At 41.0% G+C, this 24514-nt stretch overlaps 1 protein-coding gene across 1 annotated transcript in view; it reads left to right on the forward strand.

Annotated features, from left to right (window-relative positions):
• The window catches only part of IL26 (interleukin 26), a 16148-nt gene extending 1062 nt beyond the window's left edge, over positions 1–15086 (forward strand). The window contains exons 4-5 of the mRNA XM_021678616.1: positions 14618–14683; positions 15000–15086. Of these exons, the coding sequence (XP_021534291.1) occupies positions 14618–14683; positions 15000–15086 (153 nt within the window). The remainder of the gene's footprint in view (positions 1–14617; positions 14684–14999) is intronic.
• Positions 15087–24514: the final 9428 nt, after the last annotated feature.

The following is a 24514-nucleotide window of genomic DNA, read 5'->3' on the forward strand; positions in this document are numbered from 1 at the left end:
TCTTTCTTTCTTTCTTTCTTTCTTTCTTTCTTTCTTTCTTTCTTTCTCTTTCTTTCTTTCTCTTTCTTTCTTTCTTTCTTTCCTACTCATATTGATGAGGGCTGTTAGATTACTTTTTTCTTAGTTATTTAACTAATTTTTTAAAATAGTTATGTCCTTTTTAAGGCATAGTCTCAGTCAAAACTTTACAAACTTTTAAAAAGGGCAGTATGTCTTCTTTGGTGCTTAAATTACGTGATGCTGCGGTATGGTCATGGTCACCATAAACAATGCAGAACTCATTAGGAAGGTAAAAGTGACCAAGCTTCTCTATAAACATCCACAGTAATAAAGACCAGTGCAGAAAAATGAAACAAAACAAAGCAAAACAATTAAGCCAGGATGCGTGCAATAGTAGTTGACTTGCCTCTGTGGGGAATGGTGGATCTTTTCTGTGATCTTGTTCGGGTTCCAAGGATGCCTTCTCAGCCTCTTGTGATTGCACCTTGCAGGAGGTGAGACAGTGGAGCAGTGATGATTATGGCGGTCCTTGGGTTGCCAGGTGGAGACGAGCTCTCTACTCTGGGGTATTATGGTCACTGAGACTTAAACGCTGGGCAGTTGGAGGCGGATTTTTATTTCTTTTTTTTTTAATGTTATGTTAATCACCATACATTACATCATTAGTTTTTGATGTAGTGGTCCATGATTCATTGTTTGCATATAACACCCAGTGCTCCATTCAATACGTGTCCTCCTTAATACCCATCACCAGGCTAACCCATCCCCCCACCTCCCTCCCCTCTAGAACCCTCAGTTTGTTTCTCAGAGTCCATAGTCTCTCATGGTTCGGATTTTTATTTCTTAAGAGCTAGGATGTCTTTTCCTCGTGGTCCATAAAAGTGCTCAGGATCTCAAGTTGCAGACCACAGCACAGTGGCATTTTATGCGGGTGAGTTGATCAGTTAGGTAAAGAATTTACACTCCTTCTCCTTTTGCCTTCTCCTTTTCTTTGGTTAGTTTGTATTTAAGTTATGTCCTTGTTTGAGACTTGGGTTGCATGCCGTTTCATAAACTCTCCTATTCCATTCAAATAAGTGCAATGAGAAGAATTACCAACTGGGACCTCTGTAGAAGAGAGAGAATGCTCTGGGCCAGTTCCCTTGCCTAAACTCGGGGAAAGAAACTTACTTATCTTTGGCTTTTTCTATCTTGACCTATGAGGTCATCTTATTAAGACAGTGAATAGTAGGGTGCCTGGGTGGCTCAATCAGTTAAGCGTCTGCCTTCAGCTTAGGTTGTGATCCCGGGGTCCTGGGATCGAGCCCCACGTCGTTGGGCTCCCTGCTGAGTGGGGAGTCTTCTTCTCCCTCTACCCTTCCCCCACTGCTCGTGATCTCGCTCTCTCGTTCTCTCCCTCGCTCTCTCTATCTCAAATAAATAAAATCTTTAAAAAAAAGACAGTAAATAGTATAGTCTCTTAAATTTAAGCTGAATTATCATATAATTTTATATTTCATTCCCCCTAAACTTAAGTTATTATTACCCCTCAGTAAGAGCATTTTCACCGCTGAAAGATTTGAAGAGAAAGAGAATATCCCTTGAAGGACTTGATATAGGGGAAATAATGCGATGTGAGTCAGTCACTATAGGCTAGAGTGAATCTAAAGGAACAAGCTAGCTGCTCCCTGGATTTCAGTGTCTGGTGACAAGCAACCTTTTCAGCCTGGTTTTGTTTGTCTTTTTGTTTTTGTTTGTTTTGTTTTTTAAGTGAATTCTGTTTTTTCCTTTTTTTTTTTTTGTTTTGTTTTAACCCTGGTTCCTCTGTGTAGGTGCTATTCATTGCATTACCCATCCGATTTAATTTAACGTTATTTCAAATGAAGTTGATGGTGAGGCACTAGAATAAATCCTTGCCTGATACTGTAGCGTCTCTGGACATCTGGAACCCCTAAGCCATGTCTGTTTTCCCATCAGTTCGGTTTCCTCGCCTCAAATAGCTAGAGAACACATAATGATAGCTGTAAGCGAAACCAAGCAATGTTCTAGAGGAAACATTTAGAAAATATACAACTATCTAGGGACTCTGGTTTACCTTGATTTGTTTTTGGAGTTATTGTTGTTGTTGTTTTCCTGAAGAGACCTGTCAGTCAAGACGCTTCTGTCCGTAAAGATATTCTTTCAGGGACGTGGGCCACACAGCGGATGGGAGCAGCGGGGCGCCTCTCACGCAGGTTTGGCTACTTACCAAGGTGGCTGGCACCCCCTTGTGGCCACATACGAGCACACATCCAATCAACCTCCCCAAGCGCCGCCTAATTCGGGGCTCTCCTTACAGTCTCCCACCTGAAGCCAAGCGTTGCTAGCTCCAGTTAATTTGTTTCACAAACTGTGGAGTTTATGCCCTAGGGTAAAGCAAACACTTCTGTGAAACTGAAAAAGAAAACCAGAGGATGAGCCTGAGCTTTGGAAAGCCTTCTCAGACATTGTTCTAGGGAAATAGGTGCTTGCCGTGCGTTTACTCTTTTGCCCAGTCATAATTTTGCATTTTTGAAAACAGAAGCTGGTATCTGTTTAATATAAATTTACCGAGCATCTGCTCTCGTCAGTGAATGATTTCTTCTTACGAATATCTTCTTCTCATGAATAAGAAGGGAAGCGAAAGAGACAAAATCGAGCTTTCCTGAAAATGGTGGTGTGAAGACAAACGAAAACCCAATCACCTGAAACAAAATGGTGAAAAGAAACAAGTCAGTTTTGTAAATTGACTTTTTGCAAGCTGGCTTACAGCAGGGCGGCCTGCTTCTGTATTTTCCCGGTCTGTGCTGAGTGAGAAAGGCCAGTGTGATTTGGTCCCTGCTCTCTGGAGGGGCAGCAATGGCAGGGGAGAAGCTTGTATGAAACGACACACCCTGTTCAGGAAGCTGCAAGTAGTTGAGTGGGAATGGGAAGTGGCTTGGGGAATGGGAAGAGGAGGCTGGTTGGTTAGACTTTTAGCCAGGAGACACTGGTAAGGGCCTGTTTGAGTAAGGCATGATAGCACTAGCCGTGGATAAGGACTGTATCCTGAAGAGAATGTAAAGCCACTGAAGGGCATGGCATGATCAGTTCTGTATGTTTCCGAAAGACCTCGTCGGTGACGGTAGAGGGTTGTAGCTGGGGGGTGAGGCTCGAGGGAGAAAAAACGATGAGAAGAGCATTGCAATAATGTGCCTGGAGTAGAGTGGTGGCACTCTAGTGTCATAGGGAAGGGCGAGGAGAGTCTGAGGAGGACAGTAGAGTCTGGGGTTCTTACTTGGGGGGCTGAGTGGGAGGGGGGTCGTTTATTAACAGTATAGAAGGAGGAAGCTTGGAGGAAGGTAAACAAGTTGCTTTAGACCTGCTAAAAGTTTCAGAGTCCCATGCATCAGCATAATCATAAAACTAGTACATACATTTTCCATATATATTTTTGTGTGTGTTTAATATTTATGATGTATTTGTTAACAGTATTGAGATATAGTTGATACACAATTAACTGAACATGTTTAAAGTGTATGATTTGGTAGTTTTGACATACATATACACTTCTGAAGCCATCACCACAATTAAGATAATGAACATATCCATCAGTCCCCAAAGTTTCTTTGTGCCCCTTTGTGATCCCCTCCCTCTCTGCCCCTGTCCCTCTGTCCCCAGGGAACCACGGATCTGCCTTTTGTCACTATAGTTTTGTTTCCATATCCTAGAATTTAATGTAAATGGTGTATGTGTTATACTCTTTTATGTCTGTTTTTTCCACCCAGCATAATTATTTTGATTCATTCATGTTATTGAGTGTATCAATAATTTATTCCTTTTTTATTGCCAAGTAGTATTCCATTATAATGATATACTACAATTTATTTATCTGTTCACCTACTGTTGGTTATCTCTTCCCAGTTTTTGGCTATCACAAATAAAGCTGTTATGAGTACTCAGGTACAAGTTTTTGGACAGATATTCTCATTTCTCTTCGGTAATACCTAGGAATGGAATGGAGGGACTATAGGTCAGGTGTACATTTTGTAAAAGATGGCCAAATTGTTTTCTAAAGCAGTTTGTACCATTTTACATTTTTCACCAGTAGTGTGTGAGAGTTCAGTATCCTTGCTATCACGTGGTATAGTCAATGTTTACCGATGCCAGCCCGTGAAGGTGGAGGGTGGTGGTATCACATTGTGTTTTCAGTTTGCATCTCCTCATTACTGGGGTTGAGCATCTCTCGATTTGCCTGTTTACCAACAATGTATCTTCTTTGGTGAAGTGTCTGTTTGGATATTTTGCCTGTGAAAAAAAATTGGTTTGGTTATTTTCTTACTGAGTTTTGAGTATGCGTGTTTTAAAATATATTCTGCATGCAAATCTTTGATCAGATACATAATTTGCAAATATTTTCTCCTGGCCTATGACATCTTCTCATTATTTTTAAAGTGTCTTTTGAAGAGAAGACATTTTACATTTATTTATTTTATTTTATTTTTTAAGATTTTTTTATTTTATTTATTTGACAGAGAGAGACACAGCGAGAGAGGGAACACAAGCAGGGGGAGTGGGAGAGGGAGAAGCAGGCTTCCCGCGGAGCAGGGAGCCTGATGCAGGGCTTGATCCCAGGACCCTGGGATCATGACCTGAGCCGAAGGCAGATGCCTAATGATTGAGCCACCCAGGTGCCCCCATTTTACATTTTTAAAAAAGTTTTATTTTTATTTATTTGAGAGAGAGCAAGAGAGAGAGAGAGCCAGTGCGGGCTGGGGGTGGGGGCAGAGGGGGAAGGAGAAGCAGGGAGCTCGATGTGGAGCTTGATCACAGACCTGAGTGGAAGGCAGATGCTTAACTGATAAGCCACCCAGGTGCTCTGACATTTTACGTTTTGATGATGTACAATTTATCAATTTTTTCTTCAGTGAATCATAAAATCATACCTTTTGTGCCATATTTAAGAAATCTATATTTAACACAAGGTCACAAAGAATTTTTACTATGTTTTCATCTAGAATTTTTCTAGTTTTAGGTTTCACATTTAGGTCAATGCCTTTTTGCATCTATTGGGATGATCATGTGATTTTTATTTTTTAAGCAATTGATACAAATTACATTGATTTTCAAAGTTAAACCAACTTTGGATTTCTGGGATGTACTCTATCTGGTAATAATGTGTTATCCCTATCATGTATTGTTAGGTTCAATTTGCTAAAATTTTGTTAACAATTTTTGCATCTACATTTACGAGGGACGTTAGTCTGTAGTTTTCTTGACTTGTAATATCGTCTCATTTTTGGAATTAGTATAATGCTGGTCTCATTAAGTAAGTTGGAAAGTATTCTCTCCTCTTGAATTTTCTGGAAGGAGTGCATAGAATTGGTCCTTTGAAGCCATTTCTGAAGCCAATGGTCCAGTGAAGCCATTTTTGCCTAGAGTTTTCTTTTTTTTTTTAAAGATTTTATTTATTTATTTGAGTGCGCGTGTGAGAGAGTAAGGAACAGCATGAGAGGGGAGAGGGTCAGAGGGAGAAGCAGGATCCCCACTGAGCCAGAAGCTTGATGTGGGACTCGATCCAAGGACTCCGGGATCATGACCTGAGCCGAAGGCAGTTACTTAACCAACTGAGCCACCCAGGTGTCCCTAGAGTTTTCTTTGTGGGAAGATTTTAAGCTAAATATTCTATTTTTTTAATAGATGCAAGGCTATTCAGGTTATCGATTTCTTTTTGAGTGAGCTTTGATAGCTTGTGTTTTTCAATGATTATAAATTTCCCTTTTGATACAACTTGAGCTACATCCCACAATCTTTGATATGTTGTGCTTTATTTTCATTCACTTTGAAATACTTTCTAATTTCCTTTTTGATTTCTTCTTTGATCCATTGGTTATTTGGAAGGGTGTCATTCAGTGTCTGTATATTTGGGGATTGTTCCAGATGCCTTTTTGATTTTGATTTCTAATTGATTTTATTCGGGTCAGAGAGCATCCTTTATATGACTCAAATCCTCTTGTATTTATTGAGCCATGTTTGTGGCCCAGAATTTGGTTAATTTTGGTAAAAGTTCTTTGTGTATTTGAAAAGAATAGCTGTCTTGCTGTTTGGTGGGGTTTTCTAGAAATATCCACTAGATCAATTGGTGGTTACTGTTTTTCAATTTTTCTATATCTTTGCTGATTTTCTTTCTACTTATTTTATCAATTATTGACATCTCTGACATTAACTGTGGCTTCTTCTGTTTCTCCTTGAAGTTCTTTCAGTATTCATGGTAGATGTTCATATGTAGTGTTGTGTATTCTTCATCAGAGGCACATAGTATATGGCATTTATGTTTATCATGTTAGCAGTCATTAATTATTATCTAGATCTATTTATTCATAAGGCATTGCAAACTGATACTTTACAAATTCTATTATACCTTCTTTATTTATAAGTGGGGTAATTCCATAAATAGAACTTACCCCTTACCACTTGGCTGTCCTGAGAAATTGATCATACAAAAAAGGCAGCACAAATAGTTCTTTTTCTTTACCAGTTTTCAATATAAGGAATTGCTTTTCTAACATTCTTCTAAGGCAATCAATGAGTAATTATTTTGTCTTAGTGTTATTATTAACTCATGGACTTGTATTATTTTTCATTTTTGAGGAATCTTTCTGATTTCTACAAGCTTCCTGCCTTTTGGGATTCTTTGTAAGTCCACTAAGACTGGCATCTTATTGAGCCACTCGCAAGAGACAGCAGCATGATGATTATCATGGTAGACCATTTGGTCTGGAATTCCAGTACCATTGTATTTGAATGTCATCTCCTTGTTTTTGGTAACATTCTAGGCATTTTGCAGTACCTAATAAAATATTACATATTAAAATAGTCTGATTTGGGTGATTAAGATGGTATAATTATTCAAAGGAAATAAGTTATGGGTGATGTAAACATTTTTATTTTTATGATCTTTGCTAGCCATAGTATTTGGATAGTTGACCTATGTATATGTAAAAAAGACATTAAAGATTCTTATAGAATTCAAATACTCTCAGACTTAAAAAGGAACTTAATAGTTGCTTAGTTGAATTTACAAAATAATTTGCCTAATTGCTAGTGATCCAAATTGAAACTGAAAAAAAAATTCCATTCATTTTTAAGATTTCATGATCTACTTTAATTAACATTTTGAGAGCTTAAGTAGTAATGGTGATTAGATACATTTCTTCATATTTATTGTACGTATTTAATTTCAAAGTCTGGTAAGTCTTGGCAAATAGAGTATTGGTGTCTCGATTTCTTGTCGTGTGTTCAATAAGTAATTTGTATACCCAAGTGCAACTAACTCACCAACTTATGAAGCATTGCCAATTATTTATCCTGGTAATTTCAGGGTTTTTTTCATTTATTTTACAGAGAGACACAGTGAGAGAGGGAACACAAGCAGGGGGAGTGGGAGAGGGAGAAGCAGGTTTCCCGCTGAGCAGGGAGCCCGATGTGGGGCTCGATCCCAGGACCCTGGGATCATGGCCTGAGCCGAAGGCAGATGCTTAACGACTGAGCCACCCAGGTGCCCCAATTTCAGGTTTTTAATTGCAATTGATTGAAGTGATAAAACCAGAATTAGGAAGTGAGACCAACCCTGTGTTACTCTCTCATTAAGTGCAAAGTCCAAAACCTGTCTTCAACAATACCAATAATTTCATCTTGTGGTTGTTGGAAGAATTAAATGAGATAATATACCAAAGTTCATAGCATGTAGTAGTTCCGTAAAATTGTTAGTGTCGTTTCTTATTGTTTTCTTTACACAGAACACTAATTTTCTTCCAATTATATTTTCTCAACAATTTCCAAAGGAGTGGTTCACCTAAACAACAAATTCCTTTTCAGTGCCAATGTTAGTGTTAACTTGCATAATATGTATAATTTACAGTAATTCTTTAAAGATAAAGAGATCATTTTTGAATAATTGAATATATTATTCAATGTAATTGATTTTTGAATACTTAAAAATATTATATAAATATATTTAAACCAATATATTTGGTAATATATATTTTCTTTTTTTTAAAGATTTTATTTATTTATTTGAGAGAGAGAGAATGAGAGACAGAGAGCATGAGAGGGAGGAGGGTCAGAGGGAGAAGCAGACTCCCCGCCGAGCAGGGAGCCCGAAGCGGGACTCGATCCCGGGACTCCAGGATCATGACCTGAGCCGAAGGCAGTCGCTTAACCAACTGAGCCACCCAGGCACCTGGTAATATATACTTTCTAATGATAATATAGAATAAATATATTTTCTAATGATATTATAGAATCTCTTTGTTGACGAATTTACTCCTTGGTTAGTGATATATAACTTTTCTATCAAAATTATGGGGCACAGCTCTATCCTTCCAGGTGCTAAATTACATGGACTTATTCTCTTTTTATTGATATATGATTGATGTATAACATCTTATTAGTTTCAGATGAGCAACATAATGATTTGGTATTTGTATCAACTGTGAAATGATCACCACAGTAAGTCCAGTTAAACTCCATGCATGGACTCATTCTGATAAACAGTTACACTGAGAATTTTTAAAAATCTGCAATAAAGTTATACTACCCTAGTATCTGTATTTAAGGTATGGAAACTCTTTCTAGTTTTTTCTATGACTGGAATGTGGAGAAATGTTGAATGAGGGTCTAGGATTATTGTAGGTAAGCAAGATCATATACACAAATCTATGTCAGATGATTCTATTAGTTATGGAGACTATAGACATAAGACAATGTTTTGTAAACTCTTCTGATATATATTTATTCAGGAATTGGCTACCTGTCATTTGTTTTTTAAAATTAAATGTCAGATTATGAATTTGGCTAATAGTTTAGTCATTTTCCCTCCTTTCATGCAAGTTCTTTGGACACAAATTTAATTATGCTTTCTTACACTAATTAAAAAATTTCATTTCTAGGTTTCCTATAAATCTTTCTGGTCTTAGTAGTGTTGTATTGATGTCTTAAAGCCCATACTTTTGCCAAACTGACATTTAGTTTTTTCAAAATGGGCTACACTGATATACTTTTCTCAACTGTTATTTTAAATGCACATGAGATCGTATTTGTAAGACCTCACATAAAAAACTGCAGAAAGCTAATTAATAAGATTTGCTTAAAACTCTACATTTGCTATCATACAACAAAATTAAATTAATTTAATATTTAATTGAATCCCTTATCTATCATTTGCATTCTGGGGGAAAGAATGTTTCAGGAAACCAAGGTCATGGCCAGAGTAGGAACTGTGTTAACTGTTTTTTTTTTTTTATTTATTTGACAGAAAGAGAATGAGAGAGAGAGCACATGAGAGGGGGGAGGGTCAGAGGGAGAAGCAGACTCCCTGCCGAGCAGGGAGCCCGATGCGGGACTCGATCCAGGGACTCCAGGATCATGACCTGAGCTGAAGGCAGTCACTTAACCAACTGAGCCACCCAGGCACCCTGGAAATGGGTTAACTGTTAACCATTAAGGTCAACTAAAAACAAAACCAAAACCAAAAAAAAAAAAAAAAAAAAGAAGACAAATTAAAAAACAAAAAGAGATGGTACAATCCATTCTGAAGTCATATGCTGAGGTCAATATAAGATTTTATGTATGATTTTATACTCTTCCAGAGGTTGTGAAAATGCTGTATATGTTTATGATAGATGTAACATAATAGAACTCTTCAGAGAAAGAATTTGAGGTTGTTCATTTGAGAATACACTCGGAGCAATTAGTTCTCTGCAGGACTATACTGCATGTAGCTGTCTAGTCCTTGACGCACATTTTTCATTTCCTCAGAATGATCAGTGGAGACGGATTTTCCATTTGTGCTTTAGCTGTGATACACAGTACAGATTTGTATGATTATTCATTTTTTTGTTTGTTTGTTTTAAAGATTTTATTTATTTATTTGAGAGAGAGAGAATGAGAGAGAGCAAGCACATGGGAGGGGGGAGGGTCAGAGGGAGAAGCAGACTCCCTGCCGAGCAGGGAGCCTGATGCAGGACTCGATCCCGGGACTCCAGGATCATGACCTGAGCCGAAGGCAGTCGCTTAACCAACTGAGCCACCCAGGCGCCCTGGATTTGTATGATTATTCAAAACATGAGGAGATTAGGGTCACAAAATTACAGATTGTATCTGTTCGCCCAATTGTTTTTAACAAACCAAAATGCTCACGAGTGCCCAGGACATTCATTCTGTTATTAAACCATAGGCTTTGTGATCCCTGAAGCCGTAAGCTGGTTCTTGCATTGTATTCATTGAGTCATTCATTCAATGAACATTTATTGAGCATCTAGTATTTGCTGAATACTCTTCCAGATGCTGGAACAATAAAAACTGACTGATAAAGTCTCTGTCCTTTGAGAACTCCTTGAAAATGCTTCCAGCCAGGTTCAGCCGGTCTCAGCTTCTGCTGGGTGCTGTGTAGGAAGCAGGACTCAGGAGAAGCTGGAGCAGGGCTGGAGGCTAAGGGCCACACCGCCCGTCATTGACTCTGGCCATTTTAGCTGAGACGGGAAGGGCGTCCAAATCATCTCTGCTCACTTCAGGCTGGAGCGCTGAGCTTCCTCTGCTTGTCCCTTCTCCCTGCTCCGGCCACTTTATTTTTTATTTATTTTTATTATTTTTATTTTTTTATTTTTAAAGATTTTATTTACTTATTCATGAGAGACAGAGAGAGAGAGAGAGAGAGGGAGAGGCAGAGGGAGAAGCAGGCTCCCAAGGAGCAGGGAGCCCGATGTGGGACTCGATCCCAGGACCCTGAGATCATGACCTGAGCCGAAGGCAGACGCTTAACCATCTGAGCCACCCAGGCGCCCCGGCCACTTTATCTTATTCACCATTCAAGGTGCAACTAATTGGTTTTTTCTTGGGATCCCACAGTCAGGCTGCCTCTGCTGTCTTAGAGAAATTGTATTTTTTTTATTACAATATTTATCACATAGTATTTGCGTCACTGTCTGTCTCAGTAGATTGTGAACCATCCCTCGTGCCCCAAGGCCATTTTTATCTTGTAGGCTACTTTTAAAAAATTAAATTAATCGGGATGCCTGGGTGGCTCAGTCGGTTAAGCATCCGAGTCTTGGTTTCGGCTGAGGTCATGGTCTCAGGGTCCAGAGATCGAGCCCCACGTGGGGCTCCTTGCTCATCGGGAGTCTACTGGAGATTGTCTCTCCTTCTGTCTCCATATGCCCCTCCCCCCCACGCTCCTGTTCTCTCTCTCTCTCAAATAAACTTGAGAGTGTTGCCTGGTGTTAGTTATTCCCTGACTATCCCACACTTTCTTTGAGTCCTAGTTATTCTAGTCCTACTGACAAATGGCCTGGAGTCTAGATCCTATCTGCTCTGGTCAAGTCTGTCAAATCATGCAGCCATTCCTACAGTGAAACGGCTCACCCTATGTCGTGCATCGCTTTCAGCAAATGCAACTATACACTGAAATAGAAGGTAAAGGAAATCATTCCTTTAGAAATGTCTCTTTCCAAGATAAGTCATCTGAATTGTGACTGTAAAACCTGGCTGTCCTCCTGGGTCTGTAGACATGTTTACAACAGTGAGGAAAAGGAGAACCTTCTGTGCAGGATCTTTAGTAGGAGGTCATTTACAGTAAATGGAACTGGAGACACCAGAAAGCATCCCGTAAACCAGCACAGCCCTAGTGGCAACACCAGCAGCTGTAAGTGGTTTTTGCTGTTGCTGTGGTCGTGGTGGTTTTGCCAAACCTCGTTTTCTCCTTTTCTACTCTTCTTGCTCTTCTTAGATGGAGTGAAGTCAGATGCCTTTCTTGTCCTTCCCACCCGGTGTGGGATGAACTGCAGGTCGGAGTTCTCCGGGCAGAGACATAGTCAGCAGGAATGCCTTACTGATATTTAACTTCTGTACTGTCCAGAATTTGGTTGGTTTCTTTGGCTTCCCGCTGTCGGTGTTAAACCTTTAAGCCCTAGCGCATGCATGCTTGATACTATGCCATCTGACTTGCTTCTGGGCTTTGTAGTTGATCCTTTGCATCTAAGAACTTGGATATTGTGCCTTGGAATTAAGCAAGTATTGATTTTCTTGATGTTCTCTTTCATCCAATTGCAAGATTTGGACCAACTACTTTTATATTAGATGATTTCGGGTGAGAAGGAATTAGCATCTAATCAAACTCTCTATTTATAAATTAGTGGGAAGACTTCTCTAAATTCTTTCCATAGCTACTATCTTGGCTGGACTAGACTTGGTTATTTCTAGGATTTCCTTTTGTAGTTCCAGTCTGAAAAACAAATGAAAAAGAAGCGCACACGCACACACAACAAACACGGGATTTCTTCTGTTTATTATCATATCATCCATTTTCGAGTTGAAATCTCTGTCTCTGTCTCTCTCTCTGCCAATCAGCTTAGCCCTTTAAGGCCATCTCCAGCATTTCCCTTCTGTAATGCAGAGCAGAGATCTTTAAGCTAATCTCTCTTTGGAACTGGACTTTCAATGTTTTCAACAAGAGACTGGCTTAGTCAGAATATCTTTTCCAAGTTATGCTGGTTGTTGTTGTTGTTTTATTTTTTTTTTCCAGTATAATAGAATGGTTTTAAGTACAGACTCTGGAGTCTGAATATTTGGGTTAAGATCTCAGCTCTTCCTCTTACTGTGTGAACATAGGCAGAATATTAACTTCTGTGTTCAGTTTCCTGATCTGTAAAATGAGGATAACAATAGCACCTATCTTATAGGATTGTTGGGAGGACCAAGTGCATGAATATAATCGAAGCCTTCAGATTAGTGCCTGCTACGTAATGCTAGCGTGATACCTGTTGACTGTTCTTATTTTCCCCTAACAATCTCCTCAGTATTTTTGTCTTCGCTTGAAGGGGAATTGGGATAAAGAAGAGAGGTCCCGGACCTGCTGAATTTTTACCTTCTCACGTTGATCTGGTATTTCCTTGATTTTCCTATCCACAACTCCTATTTTCTTTTTTTTTTTTTTTTTGTCATCATGTCTTTAGCGTCTGGCACTGAAGCCTGACACACAAGAGGCACTTCACCAACTTTTGCTTAATGAATGAATAGATTCTTTCTGACTGTACTGTCTGACATTGGCTACCACTGTCCCGGAACTGTCGCTGTCTGTTTCGGCCTCCCTCCATCTGGTCTGGGTTGGAATGTCCTCTTCTTAATTCAGGGCTCTTATCACAGGGCAGTCCAATGCCATGCTTGCAAATCCTGCAAACCAGATCTTTACCGGAATGTTCTGTGTCTGCAGCTCTTCTGTGCTTACTCAGGGAAGCCCCCTTGACAAGAAGGATCTCTCCCTTCCTACGCAGTGTCTGACCTGAAAGCAGAGTCCCCATTTGGGCAGTCGTGACACCATCACCACCTTTACACCCCACAACAGCATTTGAGATGTAGCCCAAATCATTTCAGTTGTCTCCTCTTGATAAGGAAAGGAGCCTGCATGCTGCCCATTCTCCCTGCTCTCCTCCTCCTTGTGTTTTGGCCTCAAGGGACCTGCTGGTTGACATTGGCCATGTTTTGATTCTTTCAACAAATGTTGTCATTTAGCTGCTTCCATTTTGTGAGTTTTTACTGTTATCTTTGTTGATGTGCCTGGCCCTATTTTATCACTAGGATAGGACCTCCGTGACACCTTCAGCAAGTGACTTAACCACTGGGCCTTGGCTTCCTTTTCTGTAAATTGAGAAGAATTGGCCTATACAATCTCCTTGGTCTTTTCCAGCACGAAGCTTCTATGAGTAAAGACTAAAGAGATAAATTAGACATTTTCACCTTTTTCTTCCATTTTCTCTAATGAACCCTATAGAAATGTGGGGGTGAATAGAGGACAAAGTTAATGTCCTCCCACTTGATTTCTAAGCAATTTCTGTGCTTAGATTGGGACTGGAAATTCACCTCCACAAAGGAGGCTGGCAGTTTCTCCTGGCCTGGCTACTGCCCATCTTCTCAAAATGTCAACCTGCTCCTTCTTCTTTTGAAGAAAGTAATATTTCCTGGTCCTTTCTCCTGGCAATCAATACCTGAATATTGTACTATGCAATGCACATAGCAGACAGGGTGATTTTTCAAAAAGGGGATTTTTTCTTGTCAGTTCCCACATCTTCCATGCTTCCTACATCTCCCTGCTTAGATTGCCCTAGCCATGCTGTCATTCTTTTATTTTCTGGGAAGCACTAAGTCTTTCTACCTCAGGGCCTTTGCACGCCTTCTCCTCTACCTGAGTTTTTCTCTCCTGTGCATCCTCCCCAACACCCTCTTTCCTTTCTTCACTTCCTCATACAACTGGCTCCTTCTCCTTTTTCAGATCTCAATTTAAATGTCATTCTTCGAAAGAGCCTTCTCTGACCATCCCATTGAAAGTAGGTCATTCCTGTAAATTCCTATATAAACTACAGATTTCATTGTAGTTTATAATTTGTAACTTTCTGTTTTTAAATTGATTACCTGCTTCTCCCGTGAAACTATAACCTCTGTGATGACAGAAACCAACTATTATTTACCTGCCAGGGCACACCTATGCTCAGGACATTATACCTGCTCGATAAATGTTTACTGAATGGATGGGAAAGTATTATCAGAGCCTCTTCAATAATATAATCTGTGTTTTCTGTTGATTTATTAGATTTCCTGTGCTTCCTCAGCTAGAGAGATGAAAACGATTACCAGGATGAAAAGAACATTTTATGAGGTAAGTATTTCAAGTCATTGTTTTTGAGTACTCTGTTTTTTATTTATTTTATTTTATTTTATTTTTTGAGATATTATTTATTTATTTGACAGAGAGAGACACAGCGAGAGAGGGAACACAAGCAGAGGGAGTGGGAGAGGGAGAAGCAGGCCTCCCGCAGAGCAGGGAGCCCGATGAGGGGCTCGATCCCAAGACCCTGGGATCATGACCTGAGCCGAAGGCAGACGCTTAACGACTGAGCCACCCAGGTGCCCCGAGTACCCTATTTTTTAAAATGTGAAAATTTTCTGCTTTTATATCTCCACTTTATCTGCAGATTGGAAACAAAGGAATCTACAAAGCCATCAGTGAACTGGATATTCTTCTTTCCTGGATTAAACAATTCCTGGAAAGCATTAAGTAACTCAAGGAGCCAAGTGCATGGATTGGATTGCTATTTTGGAATATAAGGAGAACTACTGGAAATACATTTGTAAGAGTCTATTTCTTTAAAAAAGTTTTTGTACAACTTAGACGATGCAGAATAGACTATGGGAATTTAACATAATAAAGTTTTGGAGATACGTAAATTGTCACTAATATGTACATTTTTCTTTATTTTCAAAGAATGCTTTCATCCTGAACATGTCTTATTATTCCCAGATACATTGTATAAATTTAATTTAAAGCTGTATAATCAGAATTAACTCACATAATATTTGTGGAGGAAAAATGACAGCTTTCTGGGATACAGTATATTTTTATTGCAACTTACATAGATGCTATGTATATGATTATTACCTATTTAAGTGTTTGACAATTATTAATTATGCCCGGTATGAACTTAGCTCCTAACAGATTTTTTATTTTAATTAAATACACTGTCTTTCTTTCTCCTGGATGTCCTTTCTATGAAAGCATGCTAGAATTTCATGGAGTACAATGGGTGACAAGCAGATGTGATCACATAGGACAGACATGTAAATGAACTGCTTGGAATCATTTACCAGGAAGGCCTTTGACAGATGATAACTCAAGCCACAAAGACCACAAGTTACCAAGCTGAGATGATGTGGAGCTTGATAATGCTCTTTCCAGGTGCTGTGCAGTAAGGAAAGTCAACAGGGGCCAAATAAAAGCCTCAGGGCAGTTCAGATTCCTCCACAGGAAACCTTTCAGTGCTTAAAAGCCTTCCTTGCCCAGCTAGCCCTTCAGTTAAATGACTAATATGGACGGACCTCTGTGTTTGCGTTACATGGACTTGGCCCCTCCACTATGGTGTGCAAGGCGTGGGCTCTTGCAGGGAGCAGTGTATGGGACCCACGGCCAGTTCGCTTCCGCAAAGCATTCCTTGTGCCTCTGCGGCATACAGATACCACCGTGATGTGGTGTTTTGTGATATGAATAGGCAGGACTTCCTCCAGGCCTGTGTGGATTTGGGCACCTCTTCTTCTTCTTCTTTTTTTTTTTAAATTAAATTAAATTAAATTAAAAAAAATTTTTTTTAAAGATTTTATTTATTTATTCATGAGAGACAGAGAGAGAGAGGCACAGGGAGAAGCAGGCTCCCAAGGAGCAGGGAGCCCGATGCGGGACTCGATCCCAGGACCCCGGCATCATGACCTGAGCCGAAGGCAGACGCTTAACCATCTGAGCCACCCAGGTGCCCTAAATTAAAAATTTTTTAATTAAAAAAATTTTTTTAAAGATTTTATTTATTTGAGAGAGTGTGAGAGAGATCACGAGCAGGAGGGAGGGGCAGAGGGAGAAGCAGACTCCCCACTGAGCAGGGAGCGGGTACGGGACTTGATCCCAGGACTCTGGGATCATGACCCGAGCTGAAGGCAGACACTTAACCGACTGAGCCACCCAGGCATCCTTGGCACCTCTTCTTTATTGCTTTCCTGCCATCCAGTTCTTCTTTTCAATAGTATGGTAATGATTCTATTCACTAGGGACTACCCTCTCTTTGGATTATCTCATATTCCAAAGTTACTTCTTTGTTCCCTGCCCCTCGTCCTCTCTGCCTTCCCCATCAACACCCTGTGGTCCCATGTTTTATCTCTACTGGGGACTCCCTTATTAGACCAATCCACAGGGAGGGAAAGGTGTGGAGAGCCGAGGGGAATGGTGAGGGGGAGACTGGAGGACTGTCTGTCTGCATCTCACGCTGTTGACCTAGGGCTTCCCAGTGCAGCTCCTAGGCCATCAGTTATGGGAAGCCTACTGTTTGTTTGTTTATTTATATTGAAGCATAGTTGACACACAATGTTACCTTAGTTTCAGGTGATTTGACAAGCCTATATGTTACGCTGTGCTCACCACAAGGGCAGCTCCCATCTGTCACCACACAACACTATTACAATACCATTGACTCTATTCCCTATGCTGTACCTTTCATTCCCATGACTTACTCATTCCATAACTGGAAGCCTCTACCTCCCACTCCCCTTCACCCGTTTTGCCCAACCCCCAACCCCTCCCCTCTGGCAACCATCAGTTTGTTCTCTGTATTTAGGTTATGGTTCTGTTTTGGACACCCTACTTCCTTCTTTTTTTTTTTTTTAAGATTTATTTATTGATTTTAGAGAGAGAGAGCGCATACATGTGTGAGCAGGGGGACGGGCAGAGGGGGAGAGAGAATCTCAAGCACACTCCCTGATGAGCGTGGAGCCCAACGCAGGGCTGGCTCTCACAACACTGAGATCATGACCTGAGCCAAAATCAAGAGTCAGATGCTTAACTGACTGAGCCACCCAAGCACCCCTGGGTACCCTTCTTTCTTGGGGAACATTTGGGAGAGCTGGGATCCTGGGGATCAGGAATATACACCCTGGCTTTGCCATGGACTTGAGAGGAGGCGGTGTACCCATGGCCTCATTGTCCCACTTTTAGGGAGCCTGTGTCTTCAAGAGGAGCCTTCACGGCTCAGTTTGACTGTGCTGCACTTGCAGAGAGCCCGCGTCTCCAGTCTTGGTTGCAAACCATTCCTAAGCTGCTGCATTACTTAGGGACTTCAGACATGAGAGGGGCTGCGAAATATTCATTTGCTGGTCAGCAAAATTTAGGTCCTTAGGGATAAAATTTCACTTGTGCCCCCAAATATGTTTGGTGAATGAATTCAATTTTTTTGTTTGTTTATGTCCCCAAATCTTTGGTTTGCCCAGGACAGTGAAAAGGCTGCTAAACTCAATCAGAAGCACTCTAGGAATGTGAAGGTCATCAGCCAGTAAGAAACAAATATCCACGTTAGTGCCTTTTCACAGACTTTTTAAATGCCAAGGAAAAAGTGTGGTTTTAGTGTGTTTGAGTAAAGACTGGTATATTGAAAAGGCAGCTAAGAAGGGAGAAGCTGGTGTCCTTATGCACAGTGAGAAAAAGTGTTTGGTGGAGTCACTGGGCTCTGGATGAAGACTTCTCTTGAGTTTACAGGTCTTACTCTGGACTTTGTCAGAACCAGAGATGGTTACATTTTGGGAAATGGCCACATACCCCCAAACACCCACAAGATGCTCTGTGAACCCTAAAGACATTTAGCATTTATAGGTGGAGATTTCTTCTGATAGATCCTTCCTGGATCTTACCTGGGAGACTAAATTTCCTATGAAGATGTGTATACCAGCATATGATTAGAGCTAAAGGAGTTGCATCTGCTCTTAGCACGGGGTAGAACAGAAGGAGCCTGAATACCAGTGAGCAGCATGGAGTGGTGGGTAGAGCCCTCAGTGAGGTTAAGAGACCTGACTAGTCCCAACTTCCTTCAGGCCTCTGCCCACAGCATCAGATGGTCACCCATCACGAAGTATCAACCCCCTCCCAAGCCATCCTCTCACCCCTCATCACTGATCTAAACCACTTCTCTCCCACTGACATGCTTGTATTGACTCAGCTGTCTCCACCATATCAGAATATAGGGTCTGTGGGGCAGGATGTTGTCTATTTTGTTCCCCGGAAGATTTCCAGCACCCAGAACAGACCTCAAATACAGGACACTACCTGAGCGTGTGGTAAATGTATGGACCCAGGAGAGAATGGATTGAGGCCTTGGTCACACTGCTGTTAGGATGTGTGGCCAATGTCAGGTCACTTTGCCTCTTGGGCCTCCATTTCTGGATTGATTTTGATTGAAATTACCACAGGCAATCTGTACTGGTATTTGCAAAATGAGGGACTGAGATTGTCCCTCACTCCAGCTACACTGCACCTCTGGGTCTCCCACACCCTCTTCTCTTCCCGCCATCTGCCTCCCGTATCACCCCCAAACCCCAGCTGGCCTGGTTAATTTCTTCTGATCCTTTAAGATTTCATTCAAACATTATTCAGCTGTTAATGGTTTCATACATGCTTTACTTCTTCACAGAAACTATCATAATTATAATTCCTCTGTATATCTGTTTCTCTCACTAGACTCTCTCTCTGATTCACTGCAGTTCTATTCAGACCCTAACACACAGTAAGTGCGCCAATAAATATTTGTTGAATGAATATTCAGTGAATAAAGTATTGAATTAGATAGCCTCCAAGGTTTCTTCTGGCTCTGGCATATCTCCTACCATAATTTTTACTGGGCGGTGTGAATCTTGAGGAATGTCATTTAACAGTGCGTCTTAACCTGGTCCTCTAAGAGTATCTATACTATTATTTGCTAACAATGGATTTAAATCAACTTATTTTTTTACTTGCCCCCAATAAAAAGGTAACTGTAAATAAATACACTTAGGTTGCTAAACTTAAACAGATACCTTTTTTAAATTTTATGTATTTATTTGAGAGAGAGAGTGAGCACAAGCAAGGGGAGAGGAGGGTCAGAGGGAGAGGGAGAAGCTGACTCCCCCCTGAGCAGGGAGCCTGAGCGGGGCTCAATCCCAGGACCCCAGGGATCATGACCCAAGGCAGATGCTTAACCTGCTGAGCCACCCAGGTGCTCCTTAAACAGATACATTCTTAACTAAAATACGTTCATTGGCATACCATGTAGAATCATCTTGCAAACCCCAGGCGGAATGTGCTTTACACTTTGGGAAACACTGCATTATAATGAATTTCCACTGCCTCATTCTGGTCCAACTTAGAAATTAGAACTTGATCATTTTAACCTGCCCACAGATACCAGCGTAGAAAAAGTCAAGCCACGACGTTCAGGTTTCAAACTGGTTTCTGAGTTCGTGTCATTGTTTCCAGAGATAGAGGTACGAAAGCACACTCGCCCAGGCAGTCATTCCGCGGCCCTTACGACCAAGGCTCTGGGCAGAGGATTCTGGGATAGCAGTATGGCACTGGTCCTTCCCTCTGCAGGCTTCTGGGACCGCAGCGTCTGCCCAGGGAGCCATGGTGCATGCCCTGGGGGATGCAGCTTCCCAGGGAGGAAAGCTGCTGTCCTTCCTCTTAAGGAGGCTTCTGGAGCGCTCAGATGTATACACGGTGGTAGGAACAAAAAGTGAAAGCTCAGTCAGGCTGAACAGAACATCTCAAAAGCAGACGTGGAATGTGCTGTGAATTACTACACATCAGAAGAATTTGTAAGAATGGAGTCCTTCACCAGGACTGTGAGTTATTTAACTGCAAGGAAAACCAATCGATTTATGAACGCTGATTGAATGTATACCATCTGCTTGTCACATGGTCATCGCTGAGGCAATAAGGATAAATAAAACTCCGTTTTCTGTCAAGTTAGGACCCAGGAAGGGAGATAGGTAGGAAGATAATCACATGATGAAATATAAGCAAAATGGGGAAGTATACAAAGTGCAGTGGTGGAGGGCAGGACATGCTGCACTGAGGAGGTGAAGTCTGAGGTGATTTATCCTTTGAGACTCAGCTCAGGTGTCACCTCTTCCAGCAAGCCCTCCTTGCTTGATTCCCTCCTCCAAGTCCCCACTCCCAGGCTGTGCCCCTTGCACAGCATATTTTTAGAATAGCATTTAGCACAGCAGATTATAATTTTTTGTTTGCTTGCTTATCTCTTTTTTGAAGGCACAGACTGAGTCTTATTCAGTGTTGTGTCCTCAGTGCTTAACATGGTGCTTGTCATACAACAGTCATTCTGGAAATATTTTTGGAATGAAACATTGGGGAAAAAAAAAAACAATGACAGTGAGGCTGGAAGAGAGGAAATGGGTTTGGGTGATATTTAGGAGGTAAAATGGATAGAACTTGGAGATCAGTTGGTTGAGGGGGGATCAGTACTGAGGAAGTAGTCTAGGAGGACTCTGGGTTTTACATTTTCTACTGATTTGTAGTAAATGAGGACTCAGAGAAAAGCACTGTAAGGAGCTTCTAGCATCGCTTTTTGGCCAAACATAGAAATGCTTTGAAATTTGCACTTCATAGGAGTATAGAATCTCATCATTTGAAAGGACCAGTCAGACTACATTGTCCGATTTTGCATCTTATACCAGAACCTTCTCTATAACACTGTTCTCATCTAGCATGTGCTTGAGCACTTGCACTTAAGAAAGACAAAATACTTCGTGGAAAAGCCCTCTCTATCTCTAAATAATCCTGCCTATTAGAAATGTGTTAAAAAAAAAAAAAAAGAAATGTGTTTAGATTGGTCTGAAATCCTCTTGAAACTTGTCATCTATTTTTCTAGTTTCCAAATTTGAGGTTTCGAGTACTTCTGTCCCATCTTGCATGGGACAGGTGGATTAGTTAAGAGGTATTTTTGTATAAGATTTTATTTATTTGAGAGAAAGAGAGAAAGAGAGCGCACAGAGGGAGAGTGGGAGAGGGAGAAACAGACTCTCTGCTGAGCAGAGATCCCGATGTGGGACTCGATCCCAGGACCCTGAGATCATGACCTGAGCCGAAGGCAGACGCTTAACTGGCTGAGGCACCCAGGCACCCTAGTTAGGAGATATGTTGGGGAAGAGGAGGCTCTGCCCCTTCCTTTTAAAGGTTCAGCTTGGACGTTACATGCACCCTGTGTGTGCCCAGACGAGGGCCAGAACTTGTTACAGGAGTCACAGCCAGCTCCAAGGGAGGGGGAAAACGGCGTCAGCGTTTGGGGCAGCCATGCAGCCAGCTAAAAATCAAGGGTTCTGTCCTGTGAGAGAGAGGCGGGAAATGGACATTAGGTGACACCCCCACATACGAAACCCTGGCAAACAGTAATCATTTCCTCTTGTTTCCACTTCAGCTTCATCATCTCTTCCCACACAATCTCTTCTCCAGGCAACATGGCTTCACATTTCCCCACCTGTTTTCCAACGGCATGGTTTTGGGTGCTTTCAATATCTGAGACTAATTCTCTTCCAAATGTGTTCCCCACTGTCCTTAATGAATCCCTGTTGGGGTCTTGGGCCATGTTTTCTCACAATCGTTCCCTCGCTCTTCTCTTTTATACTTTATAACAGTTTTTAAAAATTATAAAAATACTGTATACTGTTGTAGAATTGAAATAATATCTAGCAAGGCAGATAAAGAAAATCATCATCTCTCTCTGTCTCTCTACCTCCACCTTCCCGATGAGCCAATGATGGTGGTTTGCTAGCCTTTGCCTTATTTTTCTATTTTTGTCAACAACAACAATTAAAAATATATATACACATATCTTTCCTTTTTTTAGAATCACAAATGGTATCACATTGTTTATTGTGCCCTTCAACTCTTTCCACTCAACACATCAGGAGCATATATATATATATATATATATATATATACACACACACACACATATACATATGTATATATATATATACATATACATATAATTTTATATATATATATAAAATTTGGAAAAACATTCATTTTAATAGCTATAAAATATTCCATAGAATGAGTACAGGACAATTTATTCAACCATTCCAGTTTGCTATTTTGGTATTTGGTCCATACATAACAGGCTATAATAAGCATTCTTGTATGTATATCCTATGTTTTTATTTTTATAGGAATGCTTTCTATATATAGGAAGCAGGATTGCAGGGTCATAAGATATGCTAAATGTTGCCAAATGATTTCTTATAATTCTTATATTGTTAATTTCCCCCAAATTCTTCCTAGTACTGGCTATTACCAATATTTTTCCATTTTTGCCAGCCTGATGGTTGAAAACAGCATCACATTGTTATAGCTTGCATTTCCCTGACAACTTGTCAGATGGATCATCTTTTCATATGTATACCCCCTTTACATTTTCTTTTTCTGAGATACATAGCCCAAAATGTCCTATGGGCCGTTTATTTAATAATAAGTTTGAAATCTTATCCATGTCTAACTACAAACGATACATTGCAATTGATTTTTAAATTTCAAATAATTTAATAGAGAGAAGCAAGCCCTGGATAATACATTGTGCTTTCTCTTTACCCGTCCAAAGCCCACTTTGCTCAGCAAGAGATTGGGGCTTCTCCCCGTGGCCCCGGTGAGATTGGGGGGGGTGCTGCACCCCAGCTGCCAGCTGTTCTGGGTGTTCCAGGGAGAGGGAGAAGTCCTGCTCTAAACTCAGGTGTTTGCATTTGCTGTGGGAAGTAGAGATGGGGACTGAGAATCCCCCAAGGGGAAGGAGACCCCACTTGCCTATTCAGCTCCTATCCAAAGCTTCCTCCAACTCCTTCTGCTCCCCACCCTTCAAAACTAGACAACCCATATCCCAGGTGATTTAGGATGAATTATGCTTGTTCCATGTTTTCAAGAATGAACTCTGATCTATGCACTTCCAGCAGCCTTTGAGGACCAGCAGTGGTACTTTGATGTCCTCTGGAACCCCACTTCTCCCCTTGCATTAAATGTCTTCATGCACCACTGGTTGGAAAAAAATTCTTCACAAATAAAGGTAGCTGGCACAGAAAAAAGTATCTAAGAGGGCGCCTGGGTGGCTCAGTCATTAAACGTCTGCCTTCGACTCTGGTCATGATTCCAGGGTCCTGGGATCAAGCCCCGCGTCAGGCTCCTTGCTCAGCAGGGAGCCTGCTTCTCCCTCTCCCTCTGCTGTTTCCCCTGCTTGTGCTCTCTCTCTCTGTCAAATAAATAAATAAAATCTTTAAAAAAAAAAAAAGAGTCTAAGAGAAGTGGCCATCCTCTTTAAAATCGCACACCTCCTACTATGGCACTCCACATTCCTTTTTCCCCCTCTCCATAGCATGTATCACCTTTAATATACTCTACAAATGACTCCCGTATTATTTCTATCTAGTGTTGCCTGCCTCCCTCTACTAGAATTTAAGTTTCATGACAGGAGGGATTTTTGTATGATCCTTTTACTTTTGTGTCCCCATGTACCTAACCAGTGCCTTATCCAAGTAGGTGCTCAATAAACTGCTGTTGAATGAATCAATGAGTGAGAGAATGGTGTATTCAGAGATAAGGGCGAAGAGCCAAAGGAGCCCTGTTGCCAAGAATGCTGGAAATCCTAACCATGGCTGGTTCCTAACCTTACCCTCCATGACAAGATAGGAACTTCAGCAAGAGAGTGGGCGAATGGCTTCCCAACCATGTGGTTGCATTTCTTTTGAATAGAACTGTTTCCAAAGCAGTTAATCTGAAATGAGGCTCTGGTGATTTTCTATTTTCCATTTACCCATACCATTTATGATCGAGTCCTGCCCCATTCAGATCAACTTAGAGTATCTTAGACTGAGAAGGCAGATTTGGGGCTAAGATATGGACCACCACGAGTGCCAGCAGCCTTTGCATGGTAAGATAATCTGACTCTTCGGCACTGGTGAGAAGGCATTCTCTTCGTAGAAATCAGGTCCCCCCCTAGCCACGGTGATTTTGAAATTCTGGTGAGAATGTCATGCGAAGTACAAGCTATAGTGGATGGTGGAGTCCCAGCTTTTCATCCATATATTAGGGCTCCCTAGTCACAGTGACTGATAGAGAATTCTGGAATAAGCCCATGATCCAAGA

The sequence above is a fragment of the Neomonachus schauinslandi genome, chromosome 5 (genome assembly GCF_002201575.2).
Source record: "Neomonachus schauinslandi chromosome 5, ASM220157v2, whole genome shotgun sequence".
NCBI lineage: Eukaryota > Metazoa > Chordata > Mammalia > Carnivora > Phocidae > Neomonachus > Neomonachus schauinslandi.